The sequence below is a fragment of the Pagrus major genome, chromosome 8 (genome assembly GCF_040436345.1).
Source record: "Pagrus major chromosome 8, Pma_NU_1.0".
In the NCBI taxonomy this organism is placed as follows: domain Eukaryota; kingdom Metazoa; phylum Chordata; class Actinopteri; order Spariformes; family Sparidae; genus Pagrus; species Pagrus major.
Genome location: NC_133222.1, coordinates 4715658 through 4735142, shown reverse-complemented (window position 1 = coordinate 4735142; position 19485 = coordinate 4715658). Strand labels below are relative to the sequence as shown.

The 19485-nt window shown below is 41.9% G+C and overlaps 1 protein-coding gene across 1 annotated transcript in view; it reads right to left on the bottom strand.

Annotated features, from left to right (window-relative positions):
* The window catches only part of b4galnt4a (beta-1,4-N-acetyl-galactosaminyl transferase 4a), a 135003-nt gene that overhangs the window by 10991 nt on the left and 104527 nt on the right, over positions 1-19485 (bottom strand). Inside the window, exons 8-9 of the mRNA XM_073472674.1 lie at positions 13188-13266; positions 314-380 (exon numbers count right to left, since the gene is read on the bottom strand). Of these exons, the coding sequence (XP_073328775.1) occupies positions 314-380; positions 13188-13266 (146 nt within the window). The remainder of the gene's footprint in view (positions 1-313; positions 381-13187; positions 13267-19485) is intronic.

The window sequence follows — 19485 nt, the reverse complement described above, 5'->3', positions numbered from 1 at the left end:
TCTGCAGCTGCTAAAAGAAAACAATAAAATAAGGGGAAATGTCGATTGGGTGTTTGTTTGCGGGACAAGCGAGAAGCACATCTTGGTTCAAATCAGGCTGATTCTGTGACATTAAACTACCGATCGATACAAGACCAGACTAATGAAGTTGGTTTTTATAGCATTGTTTCCTCCCTCTCTATTTGGTAAGCTCTTAGGTGAGCAGAAAGACTAGAAATAGAAAAGGGAAAGAAACTTAAATCTTAAATGTATTATATTTTCAATACAAGATAACAGAAAAAGCTTTGTATTATCACACTGGAACAGCTCTTACCTGTGTACAGGGAGATGTAAGCCGAGTCTATCACCTCGTACTTCAGACCAGGGAGGAACGGACGCCACTGTGAATGAAAAGAGAGGGTGTGAGAGTGAGAGGAAAAGACTAAATGCCGACATGTGGGAAGTATGAGGTGAGCAGAAATCGTTCATCACTGTTTGCGGATTCAACTGTGACACTCTCTGTGTTATTGATCCGAGCAGCATCACAGGATCGATCGGATGCTGGGTTTTTTGTATAAACACACTTAACCAGGGGGAGAGAAAAGGAAACAGGGGAGAATGTGTGGCGTATGGACAGACAACAAGACATGTGAGGAAGGAAGAGGGGAAATCAGCACGAGAGGAAAAAAAAAAGAGAAAATAGACTGAGAGCAGAGCAAGAAAAGAGCTGTGGGATCTGTAACGGGGAGGTGTAAACAGGAAGATCTACTAATGACCTGAAAACAGACACAAGGATGGAGAGGGATAGAAAGAGAGTGTGAGAGAGAGAAGCTACAATTCTTTTAAATAGATTTCACAATTACCACGTCACTTCTGGTTACCACAGATATAATCACAGGAGACAGGTCATTTTCCAACCCTCGGGGTGGAGAATACAAATATAAACACCCTCCTCGGGCTCATGCAAATGCCTCCACATGTGTATGCACAACACACACGCTCACATTTTACTGTTTTAGATTCTGTTTGCAATCTGCATTTTGTCATCCGCTGATTGTGACACCAATTGCTGATATGCAAAAAACCCACTCCGGCAATTGTTTTATTTCATATCTGTATCGTGTGCTACGCCTTCACACCCATGCCGACACGTTAACACAGCAGCACACACACACCCAAACAAGTGCACGTACAAAAAGAACAACAAACAAGGACACGGCGCGACATCATGCTGAGCGGCAGCGGGGAGCAGCCCAGCAGGCCACACGAGGCTTCAGCGTTGTGTCATTACTGCGCGGTGATTGTCCTCAAGGTCAAGTCAGCGGGCTGTCACAGCCCGACTAAAGGACGGACATAAAAGTGGAGGCCACATATGAGCTGTAACTTCACAAGTTTAGTTTGTCTCCTGTTTATCGTCTGGCCTCATAGATCCTCTGACTAATTCCTCCAAAGGAGAGAATGAATAAGTGTGTATTTAAATAGGTGTCTGCATGTGTCACCTTATATGTACACACAGTATTTGCTGTGTGTGTGTGTGAATGCGGGTGTGTGCTCTGTGTTTATGGGTGCGTCCGCTGTGAAATAGTGTTGACAGGAAGCAGCAGGGAGAAGCAGAGGCCTGCTCGCTGGCCCCACAAGTTCAACAGAGAGGAAAGAAAATCAATATCCGAGGGGGAAATAATAAAAAGTACCAATCGCAGAGCAAAATGGCAACGGGCAGCCAGCAGTGTTGTTTCATCACGTTTCATCATGCCTGGACCACCCGGTGACATATGAGGTTTTCATGTTGTTTTCATTCAGCTGGCCAAAAAGTGGGTGTTGCTCCCGAGTCACAGCGTTCGCTTTGATGCCAGCTGGAGTGACACACATGCAGTATTTTCACTTTGCACACGCAGGTAGTCTGCCTCTGGTTCCATCATGCACAGGTTATTTTTTTCTATCCCTCAATGATTAGGGCTTTATTGCTTCCGAGAGAGCTCACTGCTAGCTGCTGTTGTTGTGTTTGTTCCCCTTCAATTCAACTGGCTGCTCCAAAAGCCTCAGGCACTATGGATATGAAGTTGTTTTGTTCGTGTGACACATAAGAGGTGGAGACGTAATGAAACCAACTGACCTTTTCCCAGTTTACGTAAAAATCAATTCAGATTTGAGCTCCAATAAGATTAACAGTAAGTAAACACTTCCATTTAGTGCTGCCACAGTCCTGAGTTTTCTGGGGAATACATAATTGTCTGTCAGCATCCTATAATCTTTTCTTATTGCAATATGTGGCTCTTTTCCACCACTCAAGGCTTTCCAATACATGATCTCCTAATAAATGATGAATGGATACCGCAAGGGACAGAGAGGAGGAAAGATACTTCCTTGAGTCCGGCAGCTTCAACTGGACAAAGGCTGTCCAGCTGTTGTCCATTTCCACTTGTTGAGAAAGGTTTACTGAGTGCTTTCTATCTATTTCCTCTCTCTTTCACTGTGTGTTCCTCACATGCACCTGGCTTTGAGCCACAATTGGTAGAGTGGTAAACAGAGAGAAGTCAGTGGCAGAGTGGAGAGCAGAACAAGACAGATGTTAACACGCCTGACAACAGGTGTCTGAGGGATAAAGGCAGGAAGAGGTTGGGATTACACTGCTGTTTTTCTTTTTGTTTTTTTTATTTCACTTTTATTCATACAGGGTTGGTTGTACAGCCGTCTAGAACAGCAGCCTCTTTACAGTCACAGTGATTTATTTTAGGACAAGACCAACTGGATAATGTCTGATAGCAATCAAGGTCACTTTGGGATGAATCAAAAAGCCATGACAGGTGATTCAATATAGTTTTTATTGTAGAGTGATTCAGTGAAAAGACCAAAATAGACAGTACATTTACCAGACTCTGGCTATTCAGCCTCCATTGTGGTCCAAAAACACATGAGCCACACTGTTGCACCTTCATACAACGAGGAAGGCCACTGTAGTTTATTTTAAGTCGTGCTAATGTTTATAAATCCGCAACTGAAAATAGTCCTCAACAAATGCATCATTCATTTTTAAATTACCTAAAAACTTTGTGACCAAACTTGAAAACTTCATCTTCAGCTGCACTGGATGAGGCTGAGAAACAAAGACAGGCCAGATTGGAATTGTACACTAAATGTAATACGACTGATTGATTGATTGATTGATTGATTGATTGACTGATTGATTGATGATCCAAGTTGTCCATGTTTAGCTGTGACATAAAGGATCTTAAGTTATGGGGCCAAGGTTAGTCTAGGGATAGCAGAGTGTTCAATATAATCTCAGGAAGGCTTATTTGTTTGGTATTTTTGTGTCCTTTGTTAACTATTCAGAGTCATGATTTATTTACCGGGAGCTGATGGAGAAAACGCAAAAAAAAAAGACAAGGACGCACAAGAGAGCGAGAGAAAACTCTTCCAAATCCCCCAAAACGCTTCGGGGCTTCGAGTTGAGAGTCTTGCAGAGTTTGCCAGAGTTCTCCCACCTTTGTATCGTCGCCACCTTGCTTAGAAAAATCCAACAAAAACGTTTCTTTAAACTGCAGCTGCCTCAATGCACTTTCATCAAACGTATGCAGGTTATGCACTGCACTGTGTGGAGGCGGCAAGGGAATGACAATCACAATTTTTGCAAGATCAAGGTAATCAGTCACATGATGTTAATATTGGGGCAAACAGATGTGTGTTTGTAATTAAAGCTAGTTTAGCTTAAGAGATAAATAGGTGCACGAACTCCAGCCACTTTTGTGTCAAAACCTGCAGTATATATATTGTTGCAACACACTTGTGATATATATCCATGAGTGCAGCAGTGCAGAGATCACATTGAGTCCACTTATTATCGAGACAACTACTTCACAGCCAAGGTACAAAACAATCACAGGATACAAATAGAGTTGGAAGTTGTTACTGAGGTGAGGAAAATGGACACAGTTCTCACTATTGCCAGGACAATTAATAATAAACTTTCCTTCACCCACCATTCGCTCTGTGATCACTCATTTTGGGTTTGAATGGAAGGTAGAACAAGTGCTGCTGTTGACTTGTTGCCAGACAACTGTTGGGCCATAGAAACTGTGACTTCACTGATAATGACAATGTGCTAACAAGCCAAGAATTATGTCTTGTAGTTGAAGTGCAAAAAATGCACTGGGCAGTGACAGCTAACAAGCTAATGAGAACTCACATTTATAACCTTTAACTGTTGGTGTCTTTGTCTCATGCTGTAGGTGGCAACAATCGCTGTGAGCAGCAACCACTGTGGCTAATGGTTACACTCATTGTACCTCAGAACAGTTTAAAAAAGGAATCCATCTACCTTAATTAATCAATGATTTAATGCACCATGTAGCAAGCACGCTAAGTGACCCAAATCCAATTGGCTGAACGCTAACATACTCATGGATCCTGCAGCAGGAGCCAATCTGCTGGTCCACAGTGTTACAGGTGGGACCGCAGAGCCTATTTCAGCTCCAAATGTTGGTTATAGTGGGCCGGAGAGGCTGAGAGGACTGGTTAAGAAAACAGTGTGTCTTGGCTTTGTTTTAATTTGTGTTTTTGTGGCTGCAGCTGCTGCAGAGTTTACATCTTCAAGCTGTCTGCCCTGGTGAGGTTTCATTCTGCTAATAACTATATTGGAAGAGACAGGTTATTAACTTTTCTGTAGCTTGAAATGGCTTGTTGCATCTTTCATGATGTATACACTTATTTCATTATTGTAATATTATTATGTATTATAGTAAGGCTATGCTGAGGAATGCGATTATATACTACTAACTGTTAATTAGTTGTATGCACAAGCTGCAAAATGACGTCTAAAGGGACGAATTGTTTGTTGGGACATAAGGGCCTGAAGTTGTTCTTTGACTTTTTAAGTGTTAAATTTTTTTCTTCATCATCTGCATTTTATCTGACCCACTTTTTACTTTTATGAAAGCACATTTTAACTTAAGTACTTTTACTTTAACTTGAGTAATATTTCTTTAAAGCAACAGTACACTATTCTAGCACTCTTTCCATCCCTGGTTATAAAAATGAATGCAGTTCTTTTGTTGCTTTTTAAAGAACAATCAACACAAAGAATGTTGTAAAGTAATAATATTTTACTAGAAATGTCTTTGTTAGATGTAGAAGTTAATTCAACTCTGATTTTAAATAAAGATACATTTGTTTCTTGAAGAAAGGGATAAAATATGGGAGCTGACAGGCGGTGACAAGAAAATGGAATGCAATAGAAGTTATGACAGCTTTGGTGGGAAGAGAAACAAAATTTTCACGTTGGCAGGAATGGAAAGTGTGTAGCGTGGAGCCATGGTGCTGCCCACTGACAGGCGGCTGGCAGCAGAGCATCAAGGAGAGACTTCTGACAGGCTCCGATGAGACTCCTCCCCAAACAGAGCACCAAAGACACAAAAGACTGTCGGTGTTTTGATGCCTCGCTGATACTGTTGTAGAGACTTCATACAATGAAAGTTGACAAGGAGGCAGACAGTGAAGACGAGTCCAAAAAAAGCACCTGACCGACAATAAAAAAAAAACAAAACCAACCAAATACAACAGCGAGGAAACAAGGACATAAAGCTGCTGACTGATTATGCTCTTATTTAAATTGACAACCAAACAGAACTAAACTGTTACATGCTAGAGGATAAATGCCAGTCTCCATTCGCTGTCACAGTGACATGAAAACAGTGGCTTGTTTTTCATGTCATATCATGTCTCGCCTGGGGACCAAGGAACAATATTCAGAGGAAGATGAGGAGGTGGATACGGAGACGGGGTGTTTGATTTTCTGTGTTGAATTATACATTAGCCAAAGCTTCCCAGTCCAGACATTTCAGAAAGACAAATGAGCCCAATATCCATAGCAATTACTGGCGCGTTGTAGTCAGTGCGTCTACAGCGATGCCCTGTGTGCTCCGAGGCGCAACCGGTTAGTCACACTAACACTCTCACTAGATCCAAATCAAATCAAACTCGTGACAGAACGTCTGCGCACACCTCTTAAAAATCCTTTGCGCTTTCATTCTGCGGCCACATGAATAAAAACTTACGACAAGGACATGCAGGTACTTCGGTCGACGTAATGCTTACTGGAAAGGAGAGGAACACAGAGGATAACAAGCCTGACCTGAATACAAACACAGATAAAACAGAGACAACAAACTTGGTGATTTTGGAGCGAGCATGAGGGAGCAGAGCCGACTGAACATGTGAAAATTGATTTAATACGAAAGAGCTAAGGCTGAAAATGGTAGATTAAAACGATTTCGATGATGAAATGGATTCGCAGAATACTTTCAACATGACCTGAATATGCTAACACCAGTGTGCCTGCATGTTTTCACCCTGTAAACTCAGACTGCTTTAAAACTTATTGAATTGAACTATGAATCCAAAAGTTCAATGGGCTTGAAAACCACTCTGGAGATTCCCCATATGGAAAAACTCTGGTTGTAGCCACAAGCTCAAGGCTATTAAAACTCAACCGACTACCGACTTTCAAACATTTCTCATAGATAACAAGCAACTTTCTCTGCAAGACCCAGTGGTCGAGAGCGGCACCCGGTAAGACGGGATAAAAGATACATGAATGCAAGCATATGACAGTTAACATGACAAGGACACAATGGGATGTGGGTGCAGGGACACTACATAGCTTCCCTTTTTGTAATGTTAAACTGGTATGTCATGTGTGGGCCGGTGCTCTTTGGGAAGTGTCTGATCAAATCTGCATGATGACAAGAAAAAGCGCCGGCATGAAAGGCAGACAGAGAGATACGAACATCAGCTCAGCTAACGGCTTTAAATCCCCGCGGGCTCCAAATGTGTTCAGCCAGTGGTTTTACCAATGCAAGTAACATGAATGAGAATAATATTCAGTTATATGATGAGATCTTCGCGATTATGATGAGAAGCGATTTCCCATTGAGGATTCGTGCCCGTGTCTTGCACTGTTAATTATCCTCATCGAGCGGCGAGAGCTGGGGTGATGATACGACTGCCGCTGATGTTGCCCTCTAGAGGTCGAGAAAGAACATGGCAGGAAAAGCTTCCCATGACTCCACGGTATGAGAGACGGCACTTTTTTTCACAGATTGGGAAAAAAAACCTGAAAAAAGTGTGTGTGTAATTGGAAACAACAGGACAATCATACATTCAAATAAAAACAAAAACAAAACAATATTGGCGGTGACACGCACAAGTTATAGAAAACCAACACAACATTAAGAGTTTCTGAAATAGTACCTCCTTGTTTGACATAGTGAATCTAATTTTCTCTAGATGTAGTGCATTCCCTAAATCCTTCAGCCACATGTTGAATGTTGGGGGCTTTATCAGATCAGGTAGTAGTATTTTTCCAGCTAGCAGTGTGGATAGAGAGATGACCTGGACTTCGTGCCTGTTCATCGACCCACCTGGTTCAGCCACCCCAAACAGTGCAGTTAGAGGGGCAGGGGAGAACTCCTTGTTAAAAGCCTTGGCAAGAAAATCAAATAATAGTAATCTAGTAGGCAACCTGTGGACCACTCTGAATTGTATCAAAGCATGCCTAGCATTTATATAACTACTGTGAATATTTCTAATACAGGTTTCCCACAGCTCGTCTGAGATTCCTATACCCAATTCATCCTGCCAGGCTTCTAAAAGAAACTGACGATGGGTATGATAACAATTTTATGTAGATAAATGTGAAAAATAATACACCTACAGAGCTTTTAGAAAGGAGCAGGAAAAAAGTTTTCCTTAAAAACATTATTGTGTGAATTAATCATTTTAAAATGTTTGTTGAGTCCAAAATGATTGCTTTGTTTGTTTGCTAGTTAACATTAGCAACGTTAGCTATTGCACGAACTGCTTGCAGCGTTGTAACAGAAGGGGGGAGGCCACGTTTAGTGACTGAATGTTCGCCTTAATGTGGCAATAAATCTGTGAAAATATGGGGTTGATTGTTCTGTGGCTGATATGCTGCTGCAGCCCTGACTTCTAGTGTTTGTAACAGACAGATGTTTTGTTTTGTTTTTTCATTGTTCTCTTACGCCTGCGTTATTTTAGTTCTATATGTGAACTGTTGCTTTTTATTATGCCTTTTTTTATAAAGGGAATGCATCCCTTTCTAGTTATTATGAATGCTCTGATGACACAATTACATGTTCTGTGAAAACTCAACGAACAAAATGTTAATACAAATTTTAAAAAAGCATCCCATGCCATTTAAGAGCTATTGTTGGTGAGGCAAAGATTAATGCTGGTGTTCCTTGTGCCAAAAGACACAGCGAATTTAAAGTCATATCACATAATATAACTGACACGGTCATATGGTGGCCTTTGCAACTTGGAAAAGCGTGAGGATCATATATGTAGACAAAAAAAAATGCAAGAAAACAGCACCAAACACAAAACTGAGTGTAATTTGGGATCTTAAAACATCACAAAGTAACTTATAAAGGGAGAAAAGCAAACGTTTGTATAGTAACGATAAAGAAATGACACAAAAATGAGCAGAAGAAGTTCAAAGTGGAAAGAAAAAAGTATTACGGAGGACACAGTGAAAAACCCTGAAGTGAAAAAAAAAAATAAAAACCACTCCATATGTCTGAGAGCTGCTGAACTACATCCAACCCTAAAAGGTGTTGAAGTGGTAAAAAAAAAAACTGAGAGAAATCTGAATTATTTCCAGTAATACGACACACACAATATACTTTAACAGCTGGCTCGAGGTCGAGTAGGACCACTACTGATTTATATCGCGGAGGGACGGCGTGAGGCAGATGTCGAGAGGCCTGTGTGTGTTTGCGTGTGTGTGTCTGGAGTCTGCAGGGTTGGGTGGATGGACGGGGTGTGCGTCAGAGTGTGTATTAATTGGTGGGCAGTTTGAAGCTTGGCCTGGCAGGAGTGATAAAACAGGGTCATTAAAACCCTGCATTTAAATCCCACACCCCTGGCTCTCCATAAACTTGCCATTGCTAATTAAGGCGTGACTTTCTTCTCCTCTTCCCCCTCACTCCCTTCTCCTCTCAATCACGCTGTTTAATAGCCAACTCTTGCCTTTTCGCTCCGTCACGTGGGCCGGCAGGAGACGTTTTCCATTAGGGCCGGTGGAAAGGTCCTGTGTTTCACTGACCAACATCCAGATGACATTTAAGAAAGTTAATGAAACGGCCGCTTACTGAGCCTTCTTTCATCTCGTGTAATCCATTTAAAAAAAGCAGTCATCACTCTAAAGAGAGTTTATTTGGAGTTAATTGAAGAAAAAACACTGAGGTAGAGCGTGGCAATGGAAAGGTTCAGTCAGAGTGCGGGTTTAGTAACTTGCCTACTCATCCTAACGACTCGACAATCTCCTCATTCACTGGCCTACAGGTTGTTTCCATCCCCTCGGGGAAGGAACGGCGTATTCCTCACCTGTCTCTTCCTGTTTCCAACGATGTTTATGTTCTGCCCCTCCAGCAGCCGTTCTCTCCAATTCCTTTAGACGATGATAAAGGAGGGGGCCAGCACGGAGAAAACAAAAGGTTCTCTTTCTTATTTTCTTGCCAAAAGGTAACTTTCCGACCGCGCTTGTGTGCTATCTGATATTTACTTTGGAACTAAGCGCCGGTAAACAAATGTATTCCCAGAAGAACAGCGCACCTTTGACCATGCAATCACAGCTTGGCACTGAACACAAGAAGAAGGAGCTGTGGATCCTAGCTATCTGCTCTTTAACAAATGAGTGCCTGGGTTTCTGCAGATTTATGTGAGCCCAGGGCTTATGCTGTTGTGGGCTGGTCACGGTAAATCTGCTATTTTTGTCAAGGTGTGAAATGTATTCCGCTGTTAAATCACACACAGGGGCCTTTCCTAAGACAGCGTGGTGCGCACACACACATTCCCACACACAACCTTGATTTGCTGCATGACTTTTATACGCTTCATTAAATTGTTTCTACTAGTACAAACCTATTTTGATGGCCTCGTGAGTAGTTGGTGGAAGGGAGAAGGAGGGGGGAGGAAAAAGAAGACGGAGAGAGAAGATGGATTTCCACATGACCTTGATTCCCTGGCAGACTTAATCACATGAAGAGTTTTTCTCTGGATGACATGGAAAGTCTGCGAGGAAGTCGATGATTTGAATGAGAAGTACCAGCAGGTAGAGAGAACAGATATACTTCATATTAAAGCCTGCACGGCTTTTATATATCCTCCTCTACACTCCTGCCTCGTTTTGTTCTTATTTTGTCTCCTTCTTTTTAGCAGCTGTGTCCTCAGATCTGATTAAGAGACCGAGATCAATAGTTTGAAGGATGTAAATCTGAATTTCAGTGTCAGTGTTTTTTAATAGTTTCCCCCATTTTCTTCCAATTTAGAGTTACCGATTCTCCACGTTATGGTCAACACTACCTCCCGTTGTCTGGAGAGTCATCCACAGACACACAAGGTATCCTTTACTGTCTCTGTAAGACCCACCACACTTTTAAAATATATTGTAAACTCATCCACTGGAATATGAGATGATCGGAGAAAAGACTTCATCCGATGCAGTACAGAGAGCGACAAGGAGGAGTGGAGGTCAGGTTTGAGTGGAGGGACACACACGGGACCTTCATCCAGGAGACTGAGAATACTGTCCCGCTATTTCTAGTGAGAAGGCTGGTGTGAACATGGTGGAGCATTTAGCATTTAGCAGCTACAGAGGCCAAACATTTCCCTCAGGAGTTGGTGGGAACCAAAATAAAGCTAAAAGGAAAGATTAATATTGGAGTTGCCATGAAGGATGTGGATGTTGCTTCCTGTCTGCTCGGTGTGTAATTAGCACTTTTGACATATCCTTTATCCTTTATATGGTCATGATGCGTCCATGCTGTGTTTAAAGGGTGTGGTAATGTTTTTTTAAGGCGTACTCAACGGCAAAACAAACATTTGTTCAGGAACATTTTATCCTCAGTGTTGATGAGCGTCAGATCAACATTAGAAAGACACGGCGTTATAATGAGCTCTTCAGTTTTATAAGACCTCTGCAACACAGTCGTCTCATTGAAATGAGTAAAGCGGGTTGCCTCTGGTCTGAAAAAAAAAAACCAGACTAACACCTGCGATGGTTTACAACGTCTCGCTCCAGGACCCCGCCCTCCACACTGGCACCAGATTAACGGTGTATCGTCTCCGCTTTTACTGCATCGTATCTCGCCAACTCAGTCTGTTTGTCCTGTCCGGAGGCTCTCCAAATAAAGGCGAAGGTATTTTGTTTGCCACTGGGATGTGGATGTCACAGGCTGTAATTTATTAGTCACGCTTGCACATCAGCAGCAGAATATTCATAACACACCCACATCAATGGCCCACAACATCCCACAGCAACAGCACAGTACTTGGGAGACCTCTAAAAGGACATTTCATACAGCCAGTGCCACAGATACCAGCAGATTGAGCCAATTTACAATGATCAGACTGGAGGCCCGAGTGTCAGTATGGCGTGGTCGTAAAGTAGATTCATGCCATCTTCTCTATCTAACACACACACACACACGCACACACACACACACACAGTCCGCCGCCTACATCTGATCAGGCTCATGTGTGATCCTCCCGACACCACAGAGCTAGCACAGTTCAGCATGGTGCTCTTCAAATCACTCTGTCAGCTCTTCACTTTAAAAAAAAACTGTCCTCGGAGCAGACAGTCTGAACCAAACAGCACTAAACAGACTGCAGGCTGGAGAGGCCTGAGAGTACAGCAGGGCTGGGAAACTGTGGCCAAAGCTCAAGGAGTTAAGTATATTAAGACCCAGGAAGAAACTAACAAGAACGACAGGTAAGGAAACGTAGCCAGAGGCATTCGGAAAGAGTTTGTAAAAAAATCATTAACCTTGAGGGTGAAAAATAAGACACTGAAGTTTCATGAAATAAGAGAGCAACTCCTGCTATACTGCTGCTGCTCTGCTGATGATGATGGTCACCATGATGGCGATAACCCGGGGCTTCTTAGGAGATTCATCCCATACACACACACAGACACACACACACACACACACACACACACACACACACACACACACACCAGTGATCTCTTTTTTATCATCTGCCCTCCCACTCAAAGTACAGGCTCACACGAGGCGTGTGGGCTCTCGTTTGAAACTTCATATCGAAATTAAGCCCCACTCATCTCTGAGCTTTGCCTGAGGTGCAGCACACCACTACAGAGAGCGGAGTGGTGCAGAGCAGAGTCGAAGAGGAGAGCGGAGAGGGAAAACAGAAAGTTAGAGACGAAGAAGTACAGAACAAAGATACAGAGAGGTGCTGTGGGAGATTAAGATTGAGGAGGAGAGTGAGAGAATGGAGAGAGGATAGATGTACAATAGTTGAGAGACTTTAAATGAGCTGCTCTGAACCACCAGAGCCAGCATGACACCGAGAAGGGCATTTATTGCATACAGATGTGATGGAGGAAAATGCTAAATAATGTTCAGCCACCACTCGCACAGTTAATCAATGTTGTTAACCCCTCATGACGTCACACATTGGGTTGTTAAGCCTTATTTCCATCTGCCATCTTGTTTTTGAAGCCAAGTGTGACCATATGTGAACAACAGGGTGGGGCTAATGAGGACATCCTGATTGGATTGACTGCCTGAGAACCAGAGGACACACTGTGGTAGTGATTTGCCAATCACAAGGTAGCCACGCCCTAAAGCGTCCCCTGCTCTCTTGTCTATCTTAATCTAAATGGAACCATAATTTACAAATTGAACATCATGCTGTGTTGAAGAAGACTTGAAACTAGCGAATGAGACCATAAACTCATTAGGAAACTGTTTACTGAGGTAATAAATCAACTGAGAAGTAGGGTCACTTTCTCATAGACTTCTATACAATCTGACTTTGACTTTAATCCTTTGTTTCTAAGGAAGGACAAACAAACGTAAGTGCACCCAAGTTGGCTGAATGGCTAGTTTCCATTGATTGTCCCTTCGCCTGATGTTAATGAGCATCCTGGGTCGCCCCCTGCTGGCCGTTTGAAAGTATGGAGATTTTAGGCACTTCTGCATCGGCTTCACTTTCCAGATCTGGAAGACCTCTGTCGACTATTTGAAAGCTCTCTCGAGACAGATGAAATCATTTTTATATGGTGAGAAGATGAAGATAAGTGAAAATGACAGGGGAGGGGAAAATAGATGGAGAGGCAGAATAGAGGAAGTGACTCTCATGATTTCGATGGGTCCACTTACCCCGACCTCCACGTGATCCGAGCCCTTGTCATCCTGCTTGTGGAGGATCTCAAAGTAGTACTGTCTGGACGAGATTAGGCTGAGGGGGGAAATAGAGAGGGCTATTGTTAGATATTTGACACTGGGGAAACAGAAATGATTGTTTCTATAATAAGCCACTTCAGCTATTTCCACCATAAGATCTCTTTCAGCAACACAAACTGCAAACATACTGACTGTTACGTTACAGCAGGATTCAATAAGTCTGCAGTGAAGGAAGGTAAACAGACTTTAAAAGCACACAATAGTCATAAATGTCAAATGTTAATGCAAGCTGAGCATAAACAGGTTAATCAGCCTGGAATATAACTTGGGGCTGCAGGCAAAGATGGCAGAAGAGACAGCAGCGAGCCATATTATCAGAATTCGGTCCTGAATTAAACACTCCTTCAGAGACTGTGAGGAGGAAAATCAATGCTCCACATAAATCAACATTTTACACTTATACAGGCTCCAGTATTTCTCTGAGACTCCTGGGTTAGAGCGAGAGAGAAAGGTCTGCATGTTATCCCCCTGCACTGACGAAACACACACTCAAGCTGCAACGCTTTATTCTTATCAAAAACACATCTGAGATAATAGGACAGCATCTGCTGCTGAATGAGAGGCACTGCTCCACACATCATTAGCTTTCAAAACACACACACACGCACACACACACTGTTAGGCAGTGAATAAAACCATGTATTTGCATGTTGTATGGATAGCACACGTCTACAGCGAGTTAGTTGATGGTTTGTTTAAGCGTGTGTCTTAAATCAAAGAGGAATGAAAGCTTTACTTATGAGGATGAAACAGTAAAGAATGTTTGGAAGCCTAATTCCTGTAAACAAGATGATGCTGATGCTGTTTGCCGCAGCCTGGTAATTTGGGAAACATTTGCTACTCTGGACTATTTAGCTCCTCCATATTCATGTGCTCTGATTCACCAAGATATGTAACGGCTTGCTCATTCTTCTCTTCATTTTCTTGCCTTTGTTTTTTCCGATTTTCTGCGCCTCTTTCTTTTCTCTCTCACTGTGACGGCTCCCTTTCTCTCTCCTGTCTCCTGTTTGTTTCCTGAAACAAACACAGGCTCATCTTCTTTGATGAAGGCAGTGTTCTGTATTGAAAATAGCCTCGCAAAAACAGGAGATAACATGAAAAACACAGACAAGCAAGCAAACAGAACCAAGGTTTTTTTTTTTTTGCAGGATGTTATCCTTGTTCTAGAGAGGATGTGCATGTGTACGAGTTTTAAAATCGATTCATCTGCTAGTCTAAACAATGACAAGTAAGAGATGCAAATTAAACAATTTTCCAGAGCCCGAGGTCCAAAACCTGAAGAGAAAATGCAAAAACATCATCTCCTTTGAGAGGAAACCTGAATGGTTATTAAAATTCAGGGTTCCTTCACCTTTTTTCATAGTCCAACTGAAGCTTTTTCGGACATACGACGGTATTTTGGTGTTAAAATCTGCATTTTTATCATAAATTCATCTGTGGTATTTAAAGGGTGGCCCCCTAAAACTCAGTGATTTGAATCATCAGTCAAGAAGACCCCGAGTCAACTCGCATTTTATCAGTAGAGTCATCGCACTTTTTTTAATTAGCTGTGTCAATGCACAGAGCAAAAATGTGAAATTTGCAAGTTACAGGTTGTAATGATGGTTTGTTGTATCCTAGATGATCCCGTCTTGTTCCCTGCGGATTGTCAAAACAGTAGTCTTAGTTTCTGAGCTCAATACATATAATGTTTCACAATTTCAAACTTGTCTGACTAATTTATAACTCTCACAACTCAGCCAAACTTGAAAAAAATCAACTTTTCCATTTGTATAGGCGTCTTCTTCCAGGCTTTTTCCAACAGAGCAGGGCTCTATGATCTCACTACAAAATCAAACTGCTTAAAAATGAATTATGACTCCACTCTTTAAATACTTACTTACTTAGTTACTACCTGTTTTAAGTGGGATTAGCCCAGACTTGCTTAATGATTTTCTGATGCTGCTTGTTGATGATGCCAGAAATTGAAAAAGTTGAAATTGTGAAATAATATGTTGAGCTGAGGAACTAAGATTAATATTTTGTCTGAAAACAGGAGAACAAGATGACATCAATAGTATTCAACCAACCAAGCATTTACAAGATGAAACTTTCCTGAGCTCAAAGACAAACAGGCTCAAAGGCTTTAAAACAGAGAGAAAACCTTGAAGTGATCACAAAACAAATATCTACTTCTGATATAAAACCACTGGATGAATCACAGTCAATAAAAAGTAAGACAAATTAGCTAATATAACATCTTTCATTTCATTTTCTTTATATGTCTGCCATAAATATTAACACTTTCACATAATTGAATTAATACATTTCAAGGAAATTAAAAATATCTGTCTTGGGAAAAATTATCCAGTAAAAGTTTCTTAACAAGTGTGTGTTTTTCAGCTCCAAGGCTGCATTTAGCATGAACCTGTAGCAACCAAATAACTTCTAGATGTGATTACACTTATTAAAACTCCACAGAATCTAAATATGGTTGCAACAAAGTGAAAAGTAGTTTTTGAAAATGAAAGAGTCTTCTTTCATCACACAGAAAGGCCCTAACCCAGCAGGGTTTTTCAAACACAGGATCTTCTTGCTTTAAGGCGGCGGTGTTAACCACCGCACCACACTGCACATACAAAGAATAACAAAGATGATGAAATTGAGCTCTGAGGGCCAAACTTCAAAAATTCCTACTTTGTACTACAAAAGTTTTGAAGTACAACTTTAGGATTTTCTCATGAATTAAATCACAATTTCAAGCAGTTTCATTGAAAACACCATGCTAAAATTCAAGCATTTTCAAGGATTTCCAGCACCCGTGGTAATCCTGAAAATCATGGCTGAGTAATTTTTCATCAATTAACTCAATACTTAATGGACTAATTGTCTCAACACTACCAGACATAACAGCCGATATATAGATTACCGATTTTAAGTTGTACTGTACAGTAGTCTTACAGTATTTTGCAGCGTGTGTGTGTATGTGTGTGTTTTTGTTTCTGCCGCGTTTGACCCGAGTTGAAAGTGAAGGACAAAGGCTGAAGGTGGGACGATCACGTGTTGCCCTGTGCACAAACGCGGCCGCATCATCCGGCTGCCCAGCGTTCTGTAACCAATAAATCATTGCAGGTGCGGGAGAGCGGTGACAGTGCGCTAAGGTCACTCTCTCATGAATAGGGAACACCTCTCTGTGCAGCTGCTGAAAAGGCACTCAGCGAACTTAAGTGCCACTTTCAGTTCTTGGCAGCCTGCTTGCCCCTTCTGTATGATTCAAACCTAGCAAAGGAAGTAATAATATCTTTTTTGGAATTTGACTTAGACAAAACAGATTTATAAAGAGTCATTACATTAGATTAAATTGGATGAGATTTTAATTAATGTGATGAATACGTGGGGAAATTCGGTAATCAGAATTATCTCTGACGAGGGGATAACTGACAGCGACACTTTGTCTTGTAATATAAAGTATGAATGACATAAAAATATCAGGCAAAACACGAGTGGTCTGCAAAAACAGGCATTTATTAGACTGTACATCTTTAATTCACATCTTTCTCTGACCATCATGAACTCAACTTTTTTTATTGGTCTTTGTGGTTCACTGACTTCCCTTCCTCTGAGCGGACGACTGTAGATGGGTTTTAGGATATATTAGTACATTTCCTGACCCTTTATTAGATTGTCTATTTCAGCCCATAATCCAGCTCCATCTGTGGAATAATCTAATGTCAGAGCTGACAGGACGCAGTCTGCCGCCACAGTGTTTCAGAGTGAGGCTGAAACACAAAGCACAGACGAGGAGGAAGGACTACAATATAACATAGCACAACCACCCCCAAGCCTCCAAAGATCTGGGGAGCCTTTATTGAACATATTAAGAGGGAGAAGTGTCAAACTGGGAACTAATGGTACCAGACTGTTGCATTGTGCCTGCCAGAATTTCAGTTTTTCTTTTTCTTCCTTGTCTTGCACCTTCCTTGACCTCAGGTCATCATCTTTGTGTTACACTCTATTGCATCTACTTGCTTGTTCTTATTTTTTGTGTGATGTAAAAAACAAAATTCACATGTAAGAATAAAACAAATCAGAACAAATATACACAGAAAACTCTCAACTTACTTATCGTCTGTCAAAATTTGAGAATCATTCTCTCTAGCCACTACTCAGAAATTCAAAAACCCAACACGCTCAAAGAGCTTGAACTTCAGCAGCAGCAGCTCAGCCAATACAAAGATTGGCTACAAAGCCACAGATAACAGGCCAATCAACTATTACTGAGCAAGATCCAGACAAACAAAAGGATCATACCACACTGAGAAATAGAGACGGATAAATAGATGGAGAAAGCGGGGACATGACGTCCTATTCACATTATTATTCTCTTTGTGATTCGAAGTAATTTTGTGTGCCGATTCAGTAGCTATTTCATTTTGGCTTCATGTAAATTCAGTCCCACTGCGTAGGTGAGACATGTATCGAGTCCTGCGAGAGTCAGTGCCTGCAGCCTGCAGTTTTCTGCTGATAGTTATTTCCTCTTTTAGGCTTTGAATCATTTCTGTCGTGTCTTGTTTTTGTTTTCAATTTGGGTGCGAAGACAGACACTCAGAAAATGAATCAGGATGGGTCCAAATAAAGAAATGATGAGAAACAAATGAGAAAGATGAAAAACTTTTTTCAAGCTCTCTTTGTTAAAAAAAAAGTATTATATTAAACTGAGAGTCTGCAGAAATAAGAGAGCGAGACAAACAAAGGTGCACAACGTAGGAGGGATGGAGGTGTTTTGCTTTACTTGGATGAGTCTGTCAGTGTGTGTGTGTGTGTGTGTTTGTGTGTGTGTGTGTGTGTGCACTCTGGTCACACCAGTCCTCGTGATGGATGATGAGGCTGGGCTCCGGTTGAAAGAGATGAAGAGACAGAGGGACAGGCGGAAAGAAAGATGAAGGAGGAGCGATAAATAGCAAATGAACAGCAGAAACAGAGAGGGAATTATAAATGCTTTTCTGTGTCTTGAAAGGAAAAATACATTACAGTGAATATCAGTGGGACGTGATTTCATACAGAACGCCATGCCAGACGAGAAGAGAAGAAAAAAAAAACATAAAAGAACAAGTGAAGGGCAAATGAGAGATGGGAAGAGGAAAGAATAGCTATTAGCGTGTGACTCAGAGGATGAGCAGAGGACACAAAACAAGAGTCTAATTGCCTGACTAATTGGAGTCTTTGTTTCCAGTTTCCCTTCATTGGGCCGAAAGGATAGAGACAGACAAAAGGAGCTTGACTGGAGCTGGATAACACAAGATGGGACTGTTGGACCAAAATATTCAGAGTATCATCCCAGCCGGATTCTGAGTATGAAATATTCATTCGGTGTGAACATATAGAGCGTTTTCTTTATTCCTGCTGAGAGACAAACTCCTTTCAGAAGCGCCTCAAAGAAAACTGTTTGTCCGAAGAAATATACAAGAGCCTGAAGACCGACAGACAGCCTGACACACACACACACACACACACACACCCTCTGTATCACTAACCTGGTTTGCAGTGAGCAGAGCTGAGGTGAAATGAAGACACTACCCCTGATTGCTCTCACTCATCCTTCATCTCACCTAACTTTCCTGCCAGCTACAGCAACCTCCTCATTTTCCAGCATCTCCTCTCTTTTTTCCAACTACTCATTAATGCTATCTGACTGTCACCCTCTCTCTCTCTTGCTCTGAGTTCTCCCTCTCTAACACCCACAGGTGGCCCTTAAATAAAATAAAAAAATAAAAAAAGAGACCGTGCTCGGCGAATGCTCCCCTCTCAACTACATTAATGATACCAGTGTTTAGAGCTGCCCCAAGGAGACGCGCAAACTTCACTCCTCTCCCCTCGCGCTCTCTCTCCGCACTCCACTCCATTTCTCATGCGTTCCTCTAATCCATCAGAGAGCTATCACGCTGCTCTTCCCTGCAGCCTCAATAAATCCTCTTTCTTCCATCCCCTCTCTTCGCCTCGACCCCCTCCACTCTCCCTTCATCCCCTCCGTCTCCTCTTCCCTCTCTCCTCCTGTATCTTGTCCTTCGCTTCTCCCCGACGCCTCTCACGACGTCTCTTCTCTCTATCTGCCGCGTCCAATTCCCCCGTATGTATTTATCTAATATAGCGTCATGGCATTACTATCTTCAATGCTTTTATTCTTCTCTTCGCCTCCACTTCGCCCCATTCTCGCTTTGATTTCATATTAACACTC